The sequence below is a fragment of the Natrix helvetica genome, assembly GCF_964273705.1.
Source record: "Natrix helvetica genome assembly, chromosome: 2".
Classification (NCBI taxonomy): domain Eukaryota; kingdom Metazoa; phylum Chordata; class Lepidosauria; order Squamata; family Natricidae; genus Natrix; species Natrix helvetica.
Window position 1 is genome coordinate 198,303,707 of NC_138552.1, and position 15,368 is coordinate 198,319,074.

A 15,368-nucleotide genomic window follows, 5' to 3' on the forward strand; every position below is an offset into this window, starting at 1 on the left:
ATTTTATTAACTGAACATTATAAAAATTATGTTTTTATTACCAGAAATAACATACAGAGGCTTTGCATTATGTAATAACTATTACAACTCCCTTGCCAGCTTCATAGCATCTAAGTATTATATGAACAGAATGACTATTCAATTAAGAGGAATTAATTATACTATCCATCTTGCTCTATCTTAAACACAAATGAACAATAGTTTTGTGCTGTTGTTGATACAAGTAATTTTTTTAAGATAAATTGCTAGTGTTAATTTCATGGTGAGTGTTCCATGACCCTTGAACTGAATCTTGTTCAATCTAGAATGATTCAGAAGTTAATAAATCACAGTAGTAAGGTTAGATACAAAACTGTGTCAACATCATAATCTAATTGCCTGTGTTTACCCTCCTGTCATTCCTACTGAAGAACTTTTCCAATTTTGGAGTTCTGAAGTTGAAAAAGGAAAGAATTCAAATGCTGAATAGTGGGTGGAGGGCGAGAACTGTTAGTGGCTAGGTTCAAACATTGTTCTATTATATTTTTAATTAAGGAGATCCAGTTGATCAATATGTGCCAGATTTATGTTAACCCAATGTCATTCTATGTTCCACAATCAGGGAGGAACACTCTGTTGCCTTCCAGATGTCTTAACTCCTGGATGTTGCAACTTCCACTCTTTCTAATCATAAGTGATGGTGGCTGGTCCCACATGAGTAAATTACTACAGGCCCTATCATTTCTCAAAGCGACTGTCATGTAACAATTTCCTCCCTTTCATTTATTATTACCATCAAAGATTGCTCCTCACTGCAAACTCTCTCACAGTAATGGAATATATGGCGGAGCCTGTGAAGTAGTTGTGTTCATCTTAGATTTTGATAGTTGTTTATAGTTTTATCCTGATTTCCAATATTTGTTGTTATGCTGTTTGGGTAGCTCACAACAATTTAAAAAGGCAACCCAGGGTCATGACTACGAGATGGGTTGCCTTACAAACCGAAATAAATAAATGGAAATCGATTCTAGAGCAAACTGGTGTGTTACAGATATTTTGAACTAGAGCTTCTACATGATTGGCCAGTGGGAGCTGAATTTCAAAATGTCAGAACTAAATTGCTTTTTCAGTGGAAAGGATCTTTGTGTATCTTGTCTTCTGTCCACAATTTCACCACACAAACAACAAATCTCCCATGCAGTTTGGATGTTATTTGCATGTGAAATAAGAATGAGTCATATTGGTAAATATTTACATGTCCATGTATGAAAACCAATGGGGCAACTCTGATTTAAATAAAATGTGGTTGAAGGCAAAGGAGAAGGTAGAGCAAATGAAGCTTAACAAATACTTTTAAACACATACAGGTAATCCTTAGCTTACAACAGTTCATTTAGTAACTGTTTAAAGTTACAATGGCACCGAAAAAAGTGATTCATGATCATGTTTCACACTATGTCCTTTGCAGCATCCCTGTGGTCATGTGATCCAAATTCAAACCCTTGGCAACTGACATGCACTTATGACGGCTGCAGTGTCTAATTTTCCTAGGCGAGATCGTTAGCACGTCTAGTTCAATAGGCAGCTGAGTCACAAAAGCTGGGTATGGGAGCAGGAAGAGGCGGGGCTTAAAATCTGCAGACTCAATTCTATTGGATGGCACATGAGAATAACCCACACATGGATGCTGTCTCCACTGGCACAGGAGAATCACTTAACTACCGTGTTACTAACTTATCAATGTCAGTGATTCACTTAACAAATGTGGCAAGAAGGTTCATGAAATGAGGCAAAACTCATTTAACAACTGTCTCAACTTAGCAACAGAAATGTTGGGCTCAATTGTGGTGGTAAGTCAAAAATTATTTCAGTGATGGGATTCAAAAATTTTTACTGCTGGTTCTGTGGGCGCAGCTTGGGCATGGCAGGGGAAGGATAATGTAAAATCTTCCCTCCCCACTCTAGGAAAAGGTCACTGCAAAATCCCCATTCCCTCCCAAATCAGACTGGGATTTGGGAGGCAGAGAATAGATGGGGGCAAGGCCAGTTAGAGGTGGTGTCTACCAGTTCTCTGAACTACTCAAAATTTCTGCTACTGATTCTCCAGAACTGGTCAGAACCTGCTGCATACCACCCCTGGAATAGTTGTATAAAACTGTATTAAAACTGCTACTGTCTCTAGCATGTAATATTAACCATTACATATAAAGCCATGGAACAATAATCTTTTCTTGTAGCTTTACATTATTTGTTTATATGAATGCACACATATAAAAGATGCCAGTTTCAAAGCAAGATATAGAGGCAGAAAGAATTGCTCAGGAGGATTTCAGCTGAAATTGAAAATGGAGAATTAAGAGTTCAAAGAAGAAAAAGATAATGGCTCCCAAAACAAGAGATAGTACTCACATAAACTGAATCAGGCCACAGCAGTTTGATGTGAAAGTACCAGCACTGGGAGGCATGAGAAACGTGTCCAAATGGGACTTGTCAAGGCTTGATGGATGTCTTAAGTGCAAGTCATTTGCAACCATAGTAAAGAATAAAGTACTGTGCATAATCATCCCAAAGGTGCTTTTTAAAGAAGCAACTGGACTTTCTGTTCTTTCTTTGAAGGTGTTTTGCTTCTCATCCAAGAAGCTTCTTAAGCTCCAGTCAGAAGCTGAGAAGCAAAACAGGAAAAATCAGAAAGTCCAGTTGCCTCTTGAAAAAGCACCTTTGGGACAACCATGATCTGACTGAGCATCTCCATAAACATACTGTGCATAATGCTCTCTCTCTCAATGCACATGGAACTGAAATGGGATCTGTCCAGCTAGAGTTGGATAGGATGTCTGTGTTTAATTATGAAAATGAACAATAGAAGTTGTTCTGCTTTTGCTCCAATCTCTGGAACAAGCAGCACTGGAGATGTGACAACTCTTCAAGGCCCTCACAGTATATTGATGTGTTCAGAAATCTTTTTACTTTGACATGATCATTTTAGAATGGATTAAAAAGTTAGACAATAAATTATTCACACATCACACATGCTTTTCCTTTTGAAAGGTTGGCATACTTCACAAAGAGATGTTCTAAAAAAACGCTTCATTGTGTATATATTGTGTAGATTTAGCAAGTCCTCTTCCTAGCCTGAATTCAAAGCTCCACTTCTACTGGGGGGAGACATTCATGTTTGTAGAATTCTCTGTAGCACCTTCAAAATTAATTCTGAAAAGATTTACAATCTCATAAACTTCATCATATTCTCCTGAAACCTTGTCAGAAGGAAAGTGAAAAGGTTCAATTCTGTTTTGGACTAACCACAAATTATCATGTCAACTGCATTTTAAACTGGTTGATTACAATAAGTGATCACAAACCAGATTCATAAATTGTTGAAGTTTACTTATATCCACCACCTAAGCAAACTATCATTTATCTGGCTTCAAATGACATGGTGAGCTGTGACAAATTTTATCATGTAGTGAAGGCTTTCCAATATCTCTGTCGCCACATGGGAGAAGGTGTATAATCCTGGGAGCAAGCTATTCTTAATCTCATAATAAAAAAAACAATTGTTTTTGTTCAATATGCCATCCAGATCAGTCCATCCTTGGTCTCTCTACTATTCTTGAAAGCGTCATTGTTCAGCTTGTTATTCATATGCATAATAAGCCTGCAATAATTTTAAAATGGAATTAATGAATTAGTGAAGCATTCATTAAAATTATTCACAGCTTTGAAAATCTAGGATAGCAACATGGTTGAATGCCAAACTTTAATAGGAAAAGAAGGATAGTCAAGTAGCAAGGAGTGTGTGTGTGTGGGGGGGGGGGGGTTAAGATGGATGATTTAAAAAAACCCACCAGGTTTGTATAGATTTTTAAATAGGGACATTGTTTCATTAGAAATTGTGTCTATTCAAAAGGATGGTGTGAAGGAAAGCAATGCCTTTAATAAAACAAAGCAGTCATTTAGCATGAGATTTCAAAAACTGTAATATCAAAGGACTCTGACAGTTTGCCTACTCCTGTTGCGGATTAAGCGGGCCAGACTTCTTTATGTTTCTGAAAGTTTTGGGGTTTTCCAAGTTGTATCTCTCCCCCATTTGAATGGTATTGTACTGGTAATGTAAGAACTCCCGTTTTTTAAAAAGGTAAAGGTTCCCCTCATACATATGTGATAGTCGTTCCTGACTCTAAGGGGTGGTGCTCATTTCCATTTCAAGACCAAAGAGCCAGCGCTGTCCGAAGATGTCTCTGTGGTCATGTGGCCGGCATGGCTAAACACCAAATGCGCACGGAATGCTATTACCTTCCCACCAAAGGTGGTCCCTATTATTTCTACTTCCATTTTTACATGTTTTCGAATTGCTAGGTTGGCAGAAGCTGGGACAAGAAACGGGAGCTGACTCTGTTACTCGGTGCTAGGGATTCGAACCGCCAAACTGTCGACTTTTCTGATTGATAAACTCAGCATCTTAGCCACCACGTCCCCTTTTAAAAAGGAGATATGTCTTAAATAAAAAATGCTACAACTATTAGTCTTGGTACAGAGATTTATGAGCTTACAAAAAGGGATCTTTGTTATCCAAATATTGAATTGTAATTTTTCAGACAGAAGTATATCAGCATTAAATTGTCAAGCCCAAAATCAAGAATGACACATGGTGATTCTCCCAAGCTGAGTTCTTTATGGTTTTCACTCCTATAGACAAAGTTGTGACAGACTGAGGATTCCACTATTTGGAACTGCAATATACTCTCTGAACTGTTGGAAGGGACTATCTGTACCCTTTTTTTCTCACACATGACATCTGGATTGAGTTGCCTCTTACTCTTCTGGAATGTAACCCTTCCCTCCTGGGACTTTACGTCCTTACTATATTTAATCACAAAGCTACATAATAATGTGGAGCCCGAGATGCTGAAAAACACATATCTTAAAAATTACCAGAACCTCATAAAAACTAGTTATCAAATCTGGTTGAATATTTCCACACTGGAAGAGAATCCACATTTTGTGAATTAGATATATTGTTATATGCTAGCATCCACTGGAGTTGGGTGAAAATAATAACAGAGAGATTGGTACAAAACAAAATGTACTTCGTGGTTCAATTGTTTGGACAATTTTAGATAGTGCTTGGTCTAGACCAGGGGTCTCCAACCTTGGCAGCTTTACGACTTGTGGATTTCAACTCCCAGTTCCTCAGCCAGCTCATTCTGGAAGTTGAAGTCCACAAGTCGTAAAATTGCCAAGGTTGGAGACTCCTGATCTAGACAAACCAAAATGGAGAGCATTTTCTTTTCTCCTGACCTCTTCTAATTGCCACATGCTACCATTAGTGGTCTTACTTCTTCTCCATTATAACTCATTGTAATATACTCTGCCTGGATCTGTTTGCTTCAGACTGGGTGGAGAGACCAATTGAAACTGATAGTTTTGGGCACAGCCCTAATACAATAACACTTGGGCTATTATGGTACTTAAAAGCAAATTGAACCAACAATTAGGAATTTGAAAAATACCATCAGGAAAACTTAAGAACAAACACCAATAAATTTCTGTAGAAATCTAATTCACATACTCATGAAATGCAACCGCTATAACATTATACATTTTCTGTTGTTCTTATAAAATTCTGGATCTCCATTGCTATATAAGCCAAAAGCACTGAACAAATAAAACTGAGCTATCCATTGTGCACTGCTAATTTTCTTTAGGTTTTGGGAACGAAAAGTATAAACCTCATACTGATATCTTTTATCATATTCATTTCACCAATTAATATGAAGCATAAACATTCTTGCAATACTTTCCTTTTATCGAGAGGCTTGCTTTTTCTACTTTTTAAATATTAATACCTGACTTGAATTAGCACCATCATTTAAAACAGCAAAACTAATTTCTGCTTATAATTTCTCCCCAGAAGGTTTAATAACAGGTAATAAGAGAGGAAATTGAATGGCATATATTCAGGTTCTGCATGAGGAAAAGATGTTTCCAGGCCAATTTTGTCCTCTGCAGTGTTTTCTTACCATAAAAAACATTACACAAGGTGAATTCACTCTTAATTCTTCACCACTCAGAATATATGCTTTAGATAAGACTATCAAGAGGTTTAATTAGTACCTAGTGCCAAACATTCACCACTCAACAGGCACAAAATATCACTGCCTAACTAATAAAGTCAAGAATTACAAAAATGACAGCATGCTATTTACTTGTGGAGGTTTAAAATATCTTTTAAATGAAATTTGCATCAGTCAAAAAATGTTAATATGAGTAGTTAACTTACTGCATTGTGTGATTTTCTGTATATTAGATGTTATACGTTGGGCCAACTGGTTAGCATCCCCAGCAGTGTTTTCATTATACTCCATGGTGTATTACAACCCCACTAGTCATATAGTTCGGGGACGACTAAGCAACAACACCTGCAAATAAAGAAACACAGTGTAAGGCCTTATGCACAATGAGGAACTGTGTTGTAGAACCCACATTAACAAAGTCCTTTGTAAAAAAAAATAATTTGGAAAAAAAAACACAGTTAAAATACAAAATTACAACAAAAGAGAAAAAATGAGAGATGGCAACAACAGGGAAAGTTTAAAATTTGATATTAAAACAAACAAACAAACAAAAGAATAACAAAAAAGTTACTTCCAACTCTCTTCAATATCAATACTGTTCTATTATAAAATAAACTCTTGTTTTGGATTATCAAAACAAAGATACAAAATTAAAAATATAAATACAAATAATAACAGCAACAGTATACATCATAATCTCTTAATTTGAATAAAACATACCCACACGTGCATCACATTACCATTCCAAAAATACACATTACTGGATATTTCTATAATAAAAATCTATAATAGAATAACCCTTCACGTTCAGATTAGCCAAAACATAAACATCTAAGATAAAAATGTGCAGCTATCAATCTCCCTACATTTCTACAATCAGAATAATCCAATCCTTCTTGAAATCAGTAACAGATATCCCAAAGGTGCTTTTTCAAAAGGGAACTGGACTTTCTTGCTTTTTCCTGGAAGACATTTCACTTTTAATCCAAGAAGCTTCTTCAGTAGTTCTTCAGAACAGAAGAAGCTTCTTGGATGAGAAGTGAAATGTCTTCCAGGAAAAAAAACAAAGGTTAGCTGCCTTTTGAAAAAGCACCTTTGGGACAACTATGACCTGGAAGACTGAGGACACTAACAAATACCCAAATATATAAATACTGTACATCTGCATAACCAGAATCCCAAATATTACTGGTGGGTTCCCATGTAAAAAATAATAATTTGGTACACAATTTGCCTTCCTTTTACTAGTTATAACATTTAAAAAGAATTCTGTTTTCATTACTTTTTATATTCCATAGGATTTATTTTTTGTTGGCTTCCCATTTTTCCCGAAAGATTTGTTTTCATGTTGGCATTTGCACCCCTAAGGAGGAACGAAAACTTAGCAAGGGAACAAAAGGAGAGTCCAGGACAATGAGACATTGAGGGCAGTTAAGACTCCCAGCAGATCCCAAAGGAATCACACTAATAAATAAGGACAGCTAGATGGGGAAGGAAGACACAACTCTGAAAAACTGTTTATGTAGAGAAGACCAACACATTTCTACACAAAGATGCAACAAATACACATCGAACACAGATTGAAATGAACAAACAGGGATCCAACCTAGAACTAAGAAGAAATTTCCTGACAGTGAGAAAAATTAACCAGTAGAATTGCTTGCCTCCAGAAGTTATGGGTACTTATCACTGGAGACTTTTAAAAAGAGATTGGCCAGCCATCTGTCCGAAATGATATAAGGTCTCCTGCTTGAACAGAAGGTTGGCCTAGAAAACTTCCAAGGTCCCTCCCAATTCTGTTATTCTGCATTCTACATCCATTTTCCCCAAACTGTTATCTTCCAGGTTCACTGAATTATATAATGCTCAGACATCATGAAGGATAAAAGAGAACAGAAATGTTTTTGCCTATTTCAGGAAGCTTTATCTCTGCAAACCTCCCTGCTCTGTGAATGTAAAAACCTTTGCTAAACCCTATTTGTTAGACGTATGTTTTTTTTTAAAAAATGAAAATATGTCAAGAAGTAGCCGAGATATTTCTAAGAAGGCATAAGACCAATGAATAAGAACATTATGAAGCCTTCCACCAAATTTCAAAAAAACATCGCAGTAGCCACAATAAAGATACAAGCTGCAGTTTTTCAAACCTATTTTTAAGTTCTTTTTCAATTCCTTTTACTAGTGTGTCATCTTTACACATGGTGATATTTCCTCTTTCTCTTTTTTCAGTCTTTAGCAATTTCTGCGGAATTGGCTTATGGGGGTAAAAGAAATTTCTCAGAGACTCATAGAACTCATTAGGCCAGGGTTTCCTTCATCATACTGTGTAAACTATTAATCTTGAAAAATCAGCAGGTTTTCTTTAAAAACACAAAATATTTTTCATTCTAAAAGAAAACCAACCACCATTCGGATCACCCTATTCTCTTTTGGGATAAGCAACATATAATAAGGCAAGGAAATGAAGATAGTATAACCTTTATTGTCACTGTACATCATGTACAAAATGAAATTGGTTTTTTTTTAATGGCAAGATAGGACTGTGGTATAAAAAACAAAGTATCTAAAAATATAGAAATAGCAAAAAATGTGGTATATTACAAACACCAGTGACGTGCGGTGAGGTTTATGACTGATGAGGCACTGACACAGTGCTGGGTTTCAAATATTTTTAGACTTCTGGATTTCAACTCCCAGAATTCCACAGCCAGGCATGCTCAGTTCCAATTTAAAGCGACAGCATTTGTTTTTCTCCTTTGCTCCTTCTTTCTTTTTCTTCTCCTTCCCCTCCTTCCTCCCTCTCTCCCTCCCCCCCCTCTCTCAAACACACTCAAACACACACACACAGAAGTTGGATTGGACTATCTCTCCTACCCCTTCCCTCTCTCACTCTCTCAAACAAACCCCCCCACACACACACAAAAGTTGGATTGGATATCTTTTCCAGTGGCTTGAAAGCAGCTCCTCTGCCATCCCCCCCATTCCCCTGCTGCCTTTCCCAAACACCTCCACCATTGCAAATGCAGCCTGCTGTCTGGGTGGAAAATGCCTGGAACACAATAAAGCCCACCCACCACCTCCTGCTGGCAGGCTGGGGTGAGAGGAGAGGCAGAGAAGCCGGAGGGGAGCCGATCTGAGCCTTCCAAAAGAAAGAGGCTGGGGGAAGTGTGTGTACTACAGCATGGCTCTTTGCCTGGCTTCCTGCCTCCTCCTGTGGTCTCCTCAGTGCTCACTTGTGCTCTCCCTCCCCAAGTGTAGTTTGATTGCAGGCGGAGACACGTTGCCTTTTCAAACTTGTAATCAGTGAAGCTGGGCTAGATTTTTATATAGTTTTATCCAGCTGTGTGTGTGAGAGAGAGAAATGAATGGGGGCCTGGGGAGAAAGTCACTACACTTGGGGAGGGAGAGCACCAGTGAGGAGACCACAGGAGGAGGCAGGAAGCCAGGCAAAGAGCCATGCTGTAGCACACACACTGGCCCCACAACGTGGCTCTGCCTGCAATCAAACTACTCTTGGGGAGGGAGAGCACAAGCTAGCCAGGGTCCTTCCCTCCAGCCTTTGCCCAAAGCCCTGCACAGCACCAGGAGGATGAAGTTTGAATTCCTCCCCCTCCCTCCAACCCACACGTACCTTTTCCAGCTTTTTTTAACAGTTAAGCAGAGTCATCCACGGTGAGGCAGTAACTAGCTCAGCTTTTTCCTTTTACTTTTTTTTTCATGATGAGAGTGGTGAGGACGTGCCTCACTTGCCTCACCTGACTGCACACTTGCCTCGCCTGACTGCACGTCACTGACAAACACCCTTCACTGTGTCTCTCTTTACCTTTCTATCTCTGCAGTTCACCCTATATATCCCTTCATCATTTCAATATAATTGGTTTTTTCTTGCCATCTTTGGACTTCCCATCTCTATCATTTTCAAGAACTCAAACATTCCAGCTTTCCCAGTCTTCCTCTTCCTCTCCAACAACTAGGTACTTCTGATTATTTGTTATGAGAGTTAATCATTCATTCAGTTTCCTTGAACAAACCACTTCTTCTAGACTGGTTACTCACTTTTTTATTGATCCACATTCATTCAGCTCCCATTCATTCTTGATCTACTTCTGGTTTTAACACTCAGGTTTTAAGTGCACGCAATTATTTACTTTTGCATTTCTCTACGCTCCACAGCTCTTTTAACAAATGAGGCAGTAAGTATGCTCTTATGTCTGACTAAGATGATTAAAGGCCAGGAGACTAAAATATATGAAGAATGGTTGCAGGATTTGGGGTTGGCTAGTCTAGAGAAAAAAAGGACAAGGGGGGACATAATAGTAGTATTCCAGTATTTGTGGAGAGGGTCGACATATTTTCCAAAGCAGCAGAAGGCAAAACAAGAAACAATGGATGGAAACCAATCCATTGAGAAGCAACCTGAAATTAAAGCGAAACTTCCTAACATTAAACAGTGGGATATCTTGTGCCCTCAGAAGTTGTAGGTGCTTCAACACTGGTGATTTTTAAGAAGAGTCTGGACAGTCACTTGTCTGAAAATTGTATAGGGTCTCCTGCTTGTAATGGGGGGGGGGGGTAGAAGACTTCCAAGGTCCCTTTCAGGTCTATTCTGATTGACTGATTTTCACTTATTTTGACAAATATTCATTCCTCACCAGAGATCACACATTTGATTTTGTGCCATTCAGTCAGTTTCAATTCTTAGTGACCACATAGATTTCTTCCACGATGGAACACATACTACCCTGTCCCATCTTTCTACCAAAATTTGTACATCTTACAATTTCTCTAGCCTTTTTCTCCTATTTAGAAAACATTCCACCAATGTACAAAATGCATGTGCCTTCTTTAGTTATTTTGCAACCTATGTGTAGCTAAGAACTATTCAGTTTTTCCTGACATACCCAATTACATTGCCTTCTTGGTACATTAATTCTCAGATCTATATGCTTCTTGGCATCATACAAGCTACTATATGTTCCAAATTATTCAGGATCTAGCCAACAATATGACAGCAATTATAAACATGACCATCACACACTCGCATGCACACCCAGTCCCCTTCTAAAATCACTACATCCTTTATACTTTATTCATAAATATATTAAATAACCATGACGCCCTATCCTTCCTGTTGACTGTTGAACCATATTCAAGTTCTACATTTTTTCACTTGCTTTTCTCTCAGATAGTCTTGTTTTGAATTCAGCAACTCACTCCAGTTCCATCTAAAACAGGGGTGTCAAACTCAATTTCACTGAGGGTCGTATCAGAGTTGTGTGTGACCTCGGGGGGGGGCAGGGAGGCGTGGCCAGCTCGGTGTCATTTGTGTGGTGGCCCAAGCGCTTTGCTAGCGAAAACGGAGCTCAGGAGGGCCGTGTTTTCACTGGCAGTGGGTTGCAGGAGGCTGTCGTAGCCGAAAATGGAGCTCGGGAGGGCTGTGTGCGGCCCTCCCGAGCTCAGTTTTTGCTGGCAGAGGCACCGTGGGCCTATCCTTTACTGTTTTCAGGGCAGCCCCACAGGCCAGATCTAAGCACCCCACAGGCCTTGAGTTTGATACCCTGGATCTAAAGCTTTCCAAAATCCACTTATTCACTTTATTATATGCTTTGCCTTGTTCAACAAATGTAGAGTAAACTTTCTCAGGTTGATACATATCTCAGTGAATAACACCATATTTCTCAACTGTTGCTCTCTGCCTTTCACTCTATGAAAGTTTATAAGGAGGCCAATCCTGATCTAAGCAAGTCTGTTGGTAACTCATCTTATAAATCACAATTCAGCCAAGAAATCTGGGACAAAGCACTTCAAATCATCCAAAAGGTTTGTGACTCAATATAATGAAATATAAATTCCTTCTGCAGTTTCCAAGTTTTTGCATTTATCCCAAAATTAGCATAAGGATTCCTTAGTAAAGTCTGTATAATCTTTAGTAAAGTCTGTATAATTCTTTGATCTTTGATCATCAGCTGTGTGGGTCTTGATAACTTCATAATTCCACCAGTTATCTTCCCAGACACATTTAACCATCTAATGTTCCATATCTTTTGCATTTACTCTTGCTACATTTCCTTCTGTATAACAGAACAGTAGCAGCATACTTCTGATCATCAGACATAAATCCAGTCTTTGCAAACCTAAAACAAGTTGCACAGCCATTTTGTAAACAACCCATATCTACATTTTAAGATTTTCTCAGGTGTACCGTGTACACTTGCAGCCTGCTGGTTTTTTCAGCATTTTCAAAACATGACATCTTTTCAAATCTGATTAATAATTCTCTCAGAATGAAGACAAAGCCAATCTAAAAAAAGGAAATCTGGAATAAAAGTAGAGTGTGTTATTAAATCTACAATACAAAATTGTGTTTCCAACGGGTTATAGTACTAACTAGACTGTTCAATATGTAACATTCCAGAATTCTCAGGAAAAGTCTAATAAGATCACAGGACCAATTCAGCAAATTACTTGAGTGAAACAAATGCACTTTAAAAATAGATATTCACTTTAGCTTAATTATTACAAAGAACTCTTTGACTGAATCGTGATTATACAACAACCAGAAGCATCAGCAATATGCACAGTTAGCTATCTTAAAACTGGGGTTAGGTTCTGATTTTATTTTAGAAAAAAGAAAGCAACTAAAATATTTTAACTAAGAATAATAGAGTTGGAAGGGACCCTGGAGATCTTCTAGTCCCTGCTCAAGCAGGAGGCTTTATACCAGGGCTGTCAAACTCCCGGCCCACGGGCCGAATGCGTCATGCGGTAGCCACACCCACACCCGTTTTGCAAAGGGGAAAAAAGTCATGATATGTCATGTGACGCTGCCATGACAACATGAGTTTACCACCTCTGCTTTATACTATTTGAGACAAACGGCTGTCCAATGTCTTCTTAAAAACTCCAGTTATGGAGTATCGACAATTTGTGAAGGCAAGCAGTTTCACTGATATTTCGGACTATCTTATAAATATATTAGGAAATTTTAAAGTCATAGATTTATGTTTTAATATTCAAGCACCAGCCTTTTCTGAACTTAAAGGGCTTATAAAGTTGAAGTTCATCTTTTTTTGTGACATTTCTGCCAATATTCCTGTAGCTCTTATATTTTCCATGATGCTCTGGATGATATCACCAAACTCTTCAGAGGTCTTCCAAGAGGAAGACATCTACATTCGTGGCCCTCAACCAAAGTCAAATGTAGATACTATTCCTTGGCTGACTTCATATATAGGGTAATACCACTGTTCATTTATCTGCACTTTGCTAAATAAATTCCAGTTGGCTGGTTTGCCCATAACAAATGACTTTATAAATCATGCATTATAAACCAGTATGGGTGGATTCACACCAAGCCAAAATCAAACTAAGCACATTATAATTTAATATCATTTAATGAAAACAGCCATTGTTTCAAACTGCAAGACTGATTGCAGCAGAAAGTCACACACAATTCCTTGGTGTCTTAATATTATTCAGCGGTACTCAAATTAGAATTGTTGTCAATCTAAAAAAAACTTTTAATATTAGTTATACTATTGATGAGAAAATGTATAAGCAGCAATGTACAAATTTTAAACAGAGGAGTTTATTCAAATAACTACTTGAGGGGCCAAACTGACTAAGCCTTGATCTTACAAAATACTTAAGTACTTATCTAAATGCTTTGCAAACATTCCTGAAATTTTCAAAAAAGCATCTCAACAAAAATGAACTGAAATTTCTGTTCCACTCAGATTTTAAAAATAATAATTTTAAAAAGTCCTCAAAAAATTACAAACAGAAAGAGAGAAAAACCATATGGAGGATGATTAATTGCATCTTTTCTAACCTGTTTTTCCGCTTAGGAAACTAGGAGCAACTCTTCTGGTCAATCCAGCCTTCAATTCCCACACAGGGTGGATACAGTTCAGCCCTTCCAGCAATTAGCACAGAGAAACTTACTGCTTCTGATCCTAAACCTGAGATACACCCATTACTATTTGTGTATGTGTGTATGTGCATGTATATATGTATGCATATATATCACACATATATCTCTCTCACGTATGTATGTATGTATGTATGTATGTATGTATGTATGTATGTACGTATGCATCACAGATATATATAGCAATAGCACTTAGGCTTATATACATTTAGGCTTATATACTGCTTTTACAGCCCTCTTAAGCGGTTACAGAGTCAGCATATTGCCCCCAACAATCTGGGTCCTCATTTTACCCATGTCGAAGGATGGAAGGTTGAGTCAACCTTGAGCCTGGTGAGATTTTAACTGCCAAATTGCAGTCAGCTGGCAGTCAGCAGAAAGTAGCCTGCACTCTAACCACTGTGCCACCATGGCTCATACATAATACATATACATAATAAACATAATAAACAATAACACAATACACTGAAAAGCAAAGGCTTATTAAGTATTGTCAAGCTAGTTTAGGAGCTATTGACAATCTTCTGCCATGGTGTTGCTTAATCTCCTCTTAAAACAATATAAGGCTCCCAACACCACCGCATTCCCCCCCCCCAAAAAAAACCACAACAAAGGTTAAGTTAATTATGGGTTACATGCTTAATTATCAATTTATAACAGGGGCTGGGCTTGCATATCACAAATACAGTCTAGTTGGGTTCAAACATTTGTGTTCCAATCAAACAAGCCCAATTATTAATTTTAAATAATTGTGAACTTAATAAGTGAGCTTGTTACCACCACCCGCAGAACTCTTTCACTCAGAAGCCTTTTTCTTCACTTTCTAATATTTTTTACATTGACAGATGTGCACATTAACTCTCAAAAGAGTTTCACTGCAGACTTTCCTAAAGGAAGGATAGGAGATATCTATCTCATTTCTTTTAACATCCTCCAGTTGCATAGTCCTTGAACCTTCCAACCTACACCAAGCTTTTCTAAACAAGGTTCATTTAACATGACACACCGATTAAGGGACCTTGCAGGTCACCTATTCCAACCCCCTGCTCAAGCAGGAGGGACCTTGCAGGTCATCTAGTCCAACCCCCTGCCCAAGCAGACACTACACCTGCCTCTACCTAGGATCAAACTCACAACCTCCTGATTGTGAGAGAGCTCCACCTGCGAGGGGGTGGTTTGTGAACCCAGGCAACTGCAATTTTAATTAACCATCGTCAAATAAAACCAAAGTCCTACTTATATAGCCCCCGTCACCTATATATGATAGGGTAATTGTATTAAAGTAAAAGGAGTCTGATTCACTTAAAATTGAGAAGGCGTGTGGGCCTTTTCATGACTGATATGATCATGTGCCGTTAAGAGTGTTTTCCACTCCTGGGGAT

General features: G+C 38.1%; 1 protein-coding gene across 2 annotated transcripts in view; it reads right to left on the minus strand.

The window, feature by feature from the left end:
• STX7 (syntaxin 7) overlaps positions 1 to 15,368 on the minus strand; it is a 36,570-nt gene that overhangs the window by 19,855 nt on the left and 1,347 nt on the right. For both annotated transcript variants that reach the window (XM_081942281.1, XM_081942282.1), the window contains exon 2: positions 6,263 to 6,401. In XM_081942281.1, the coding sequence (XP_081798407.1) occupies positions 6,263 to 6,347 (85 nt within the window). In that variant the 5' untranslated portion in view covers positions 6,348 to 6,401. The remainder of the gene's footprint in view (positions 1 to 6,262; positions 6,402 to 15,368) is intronic.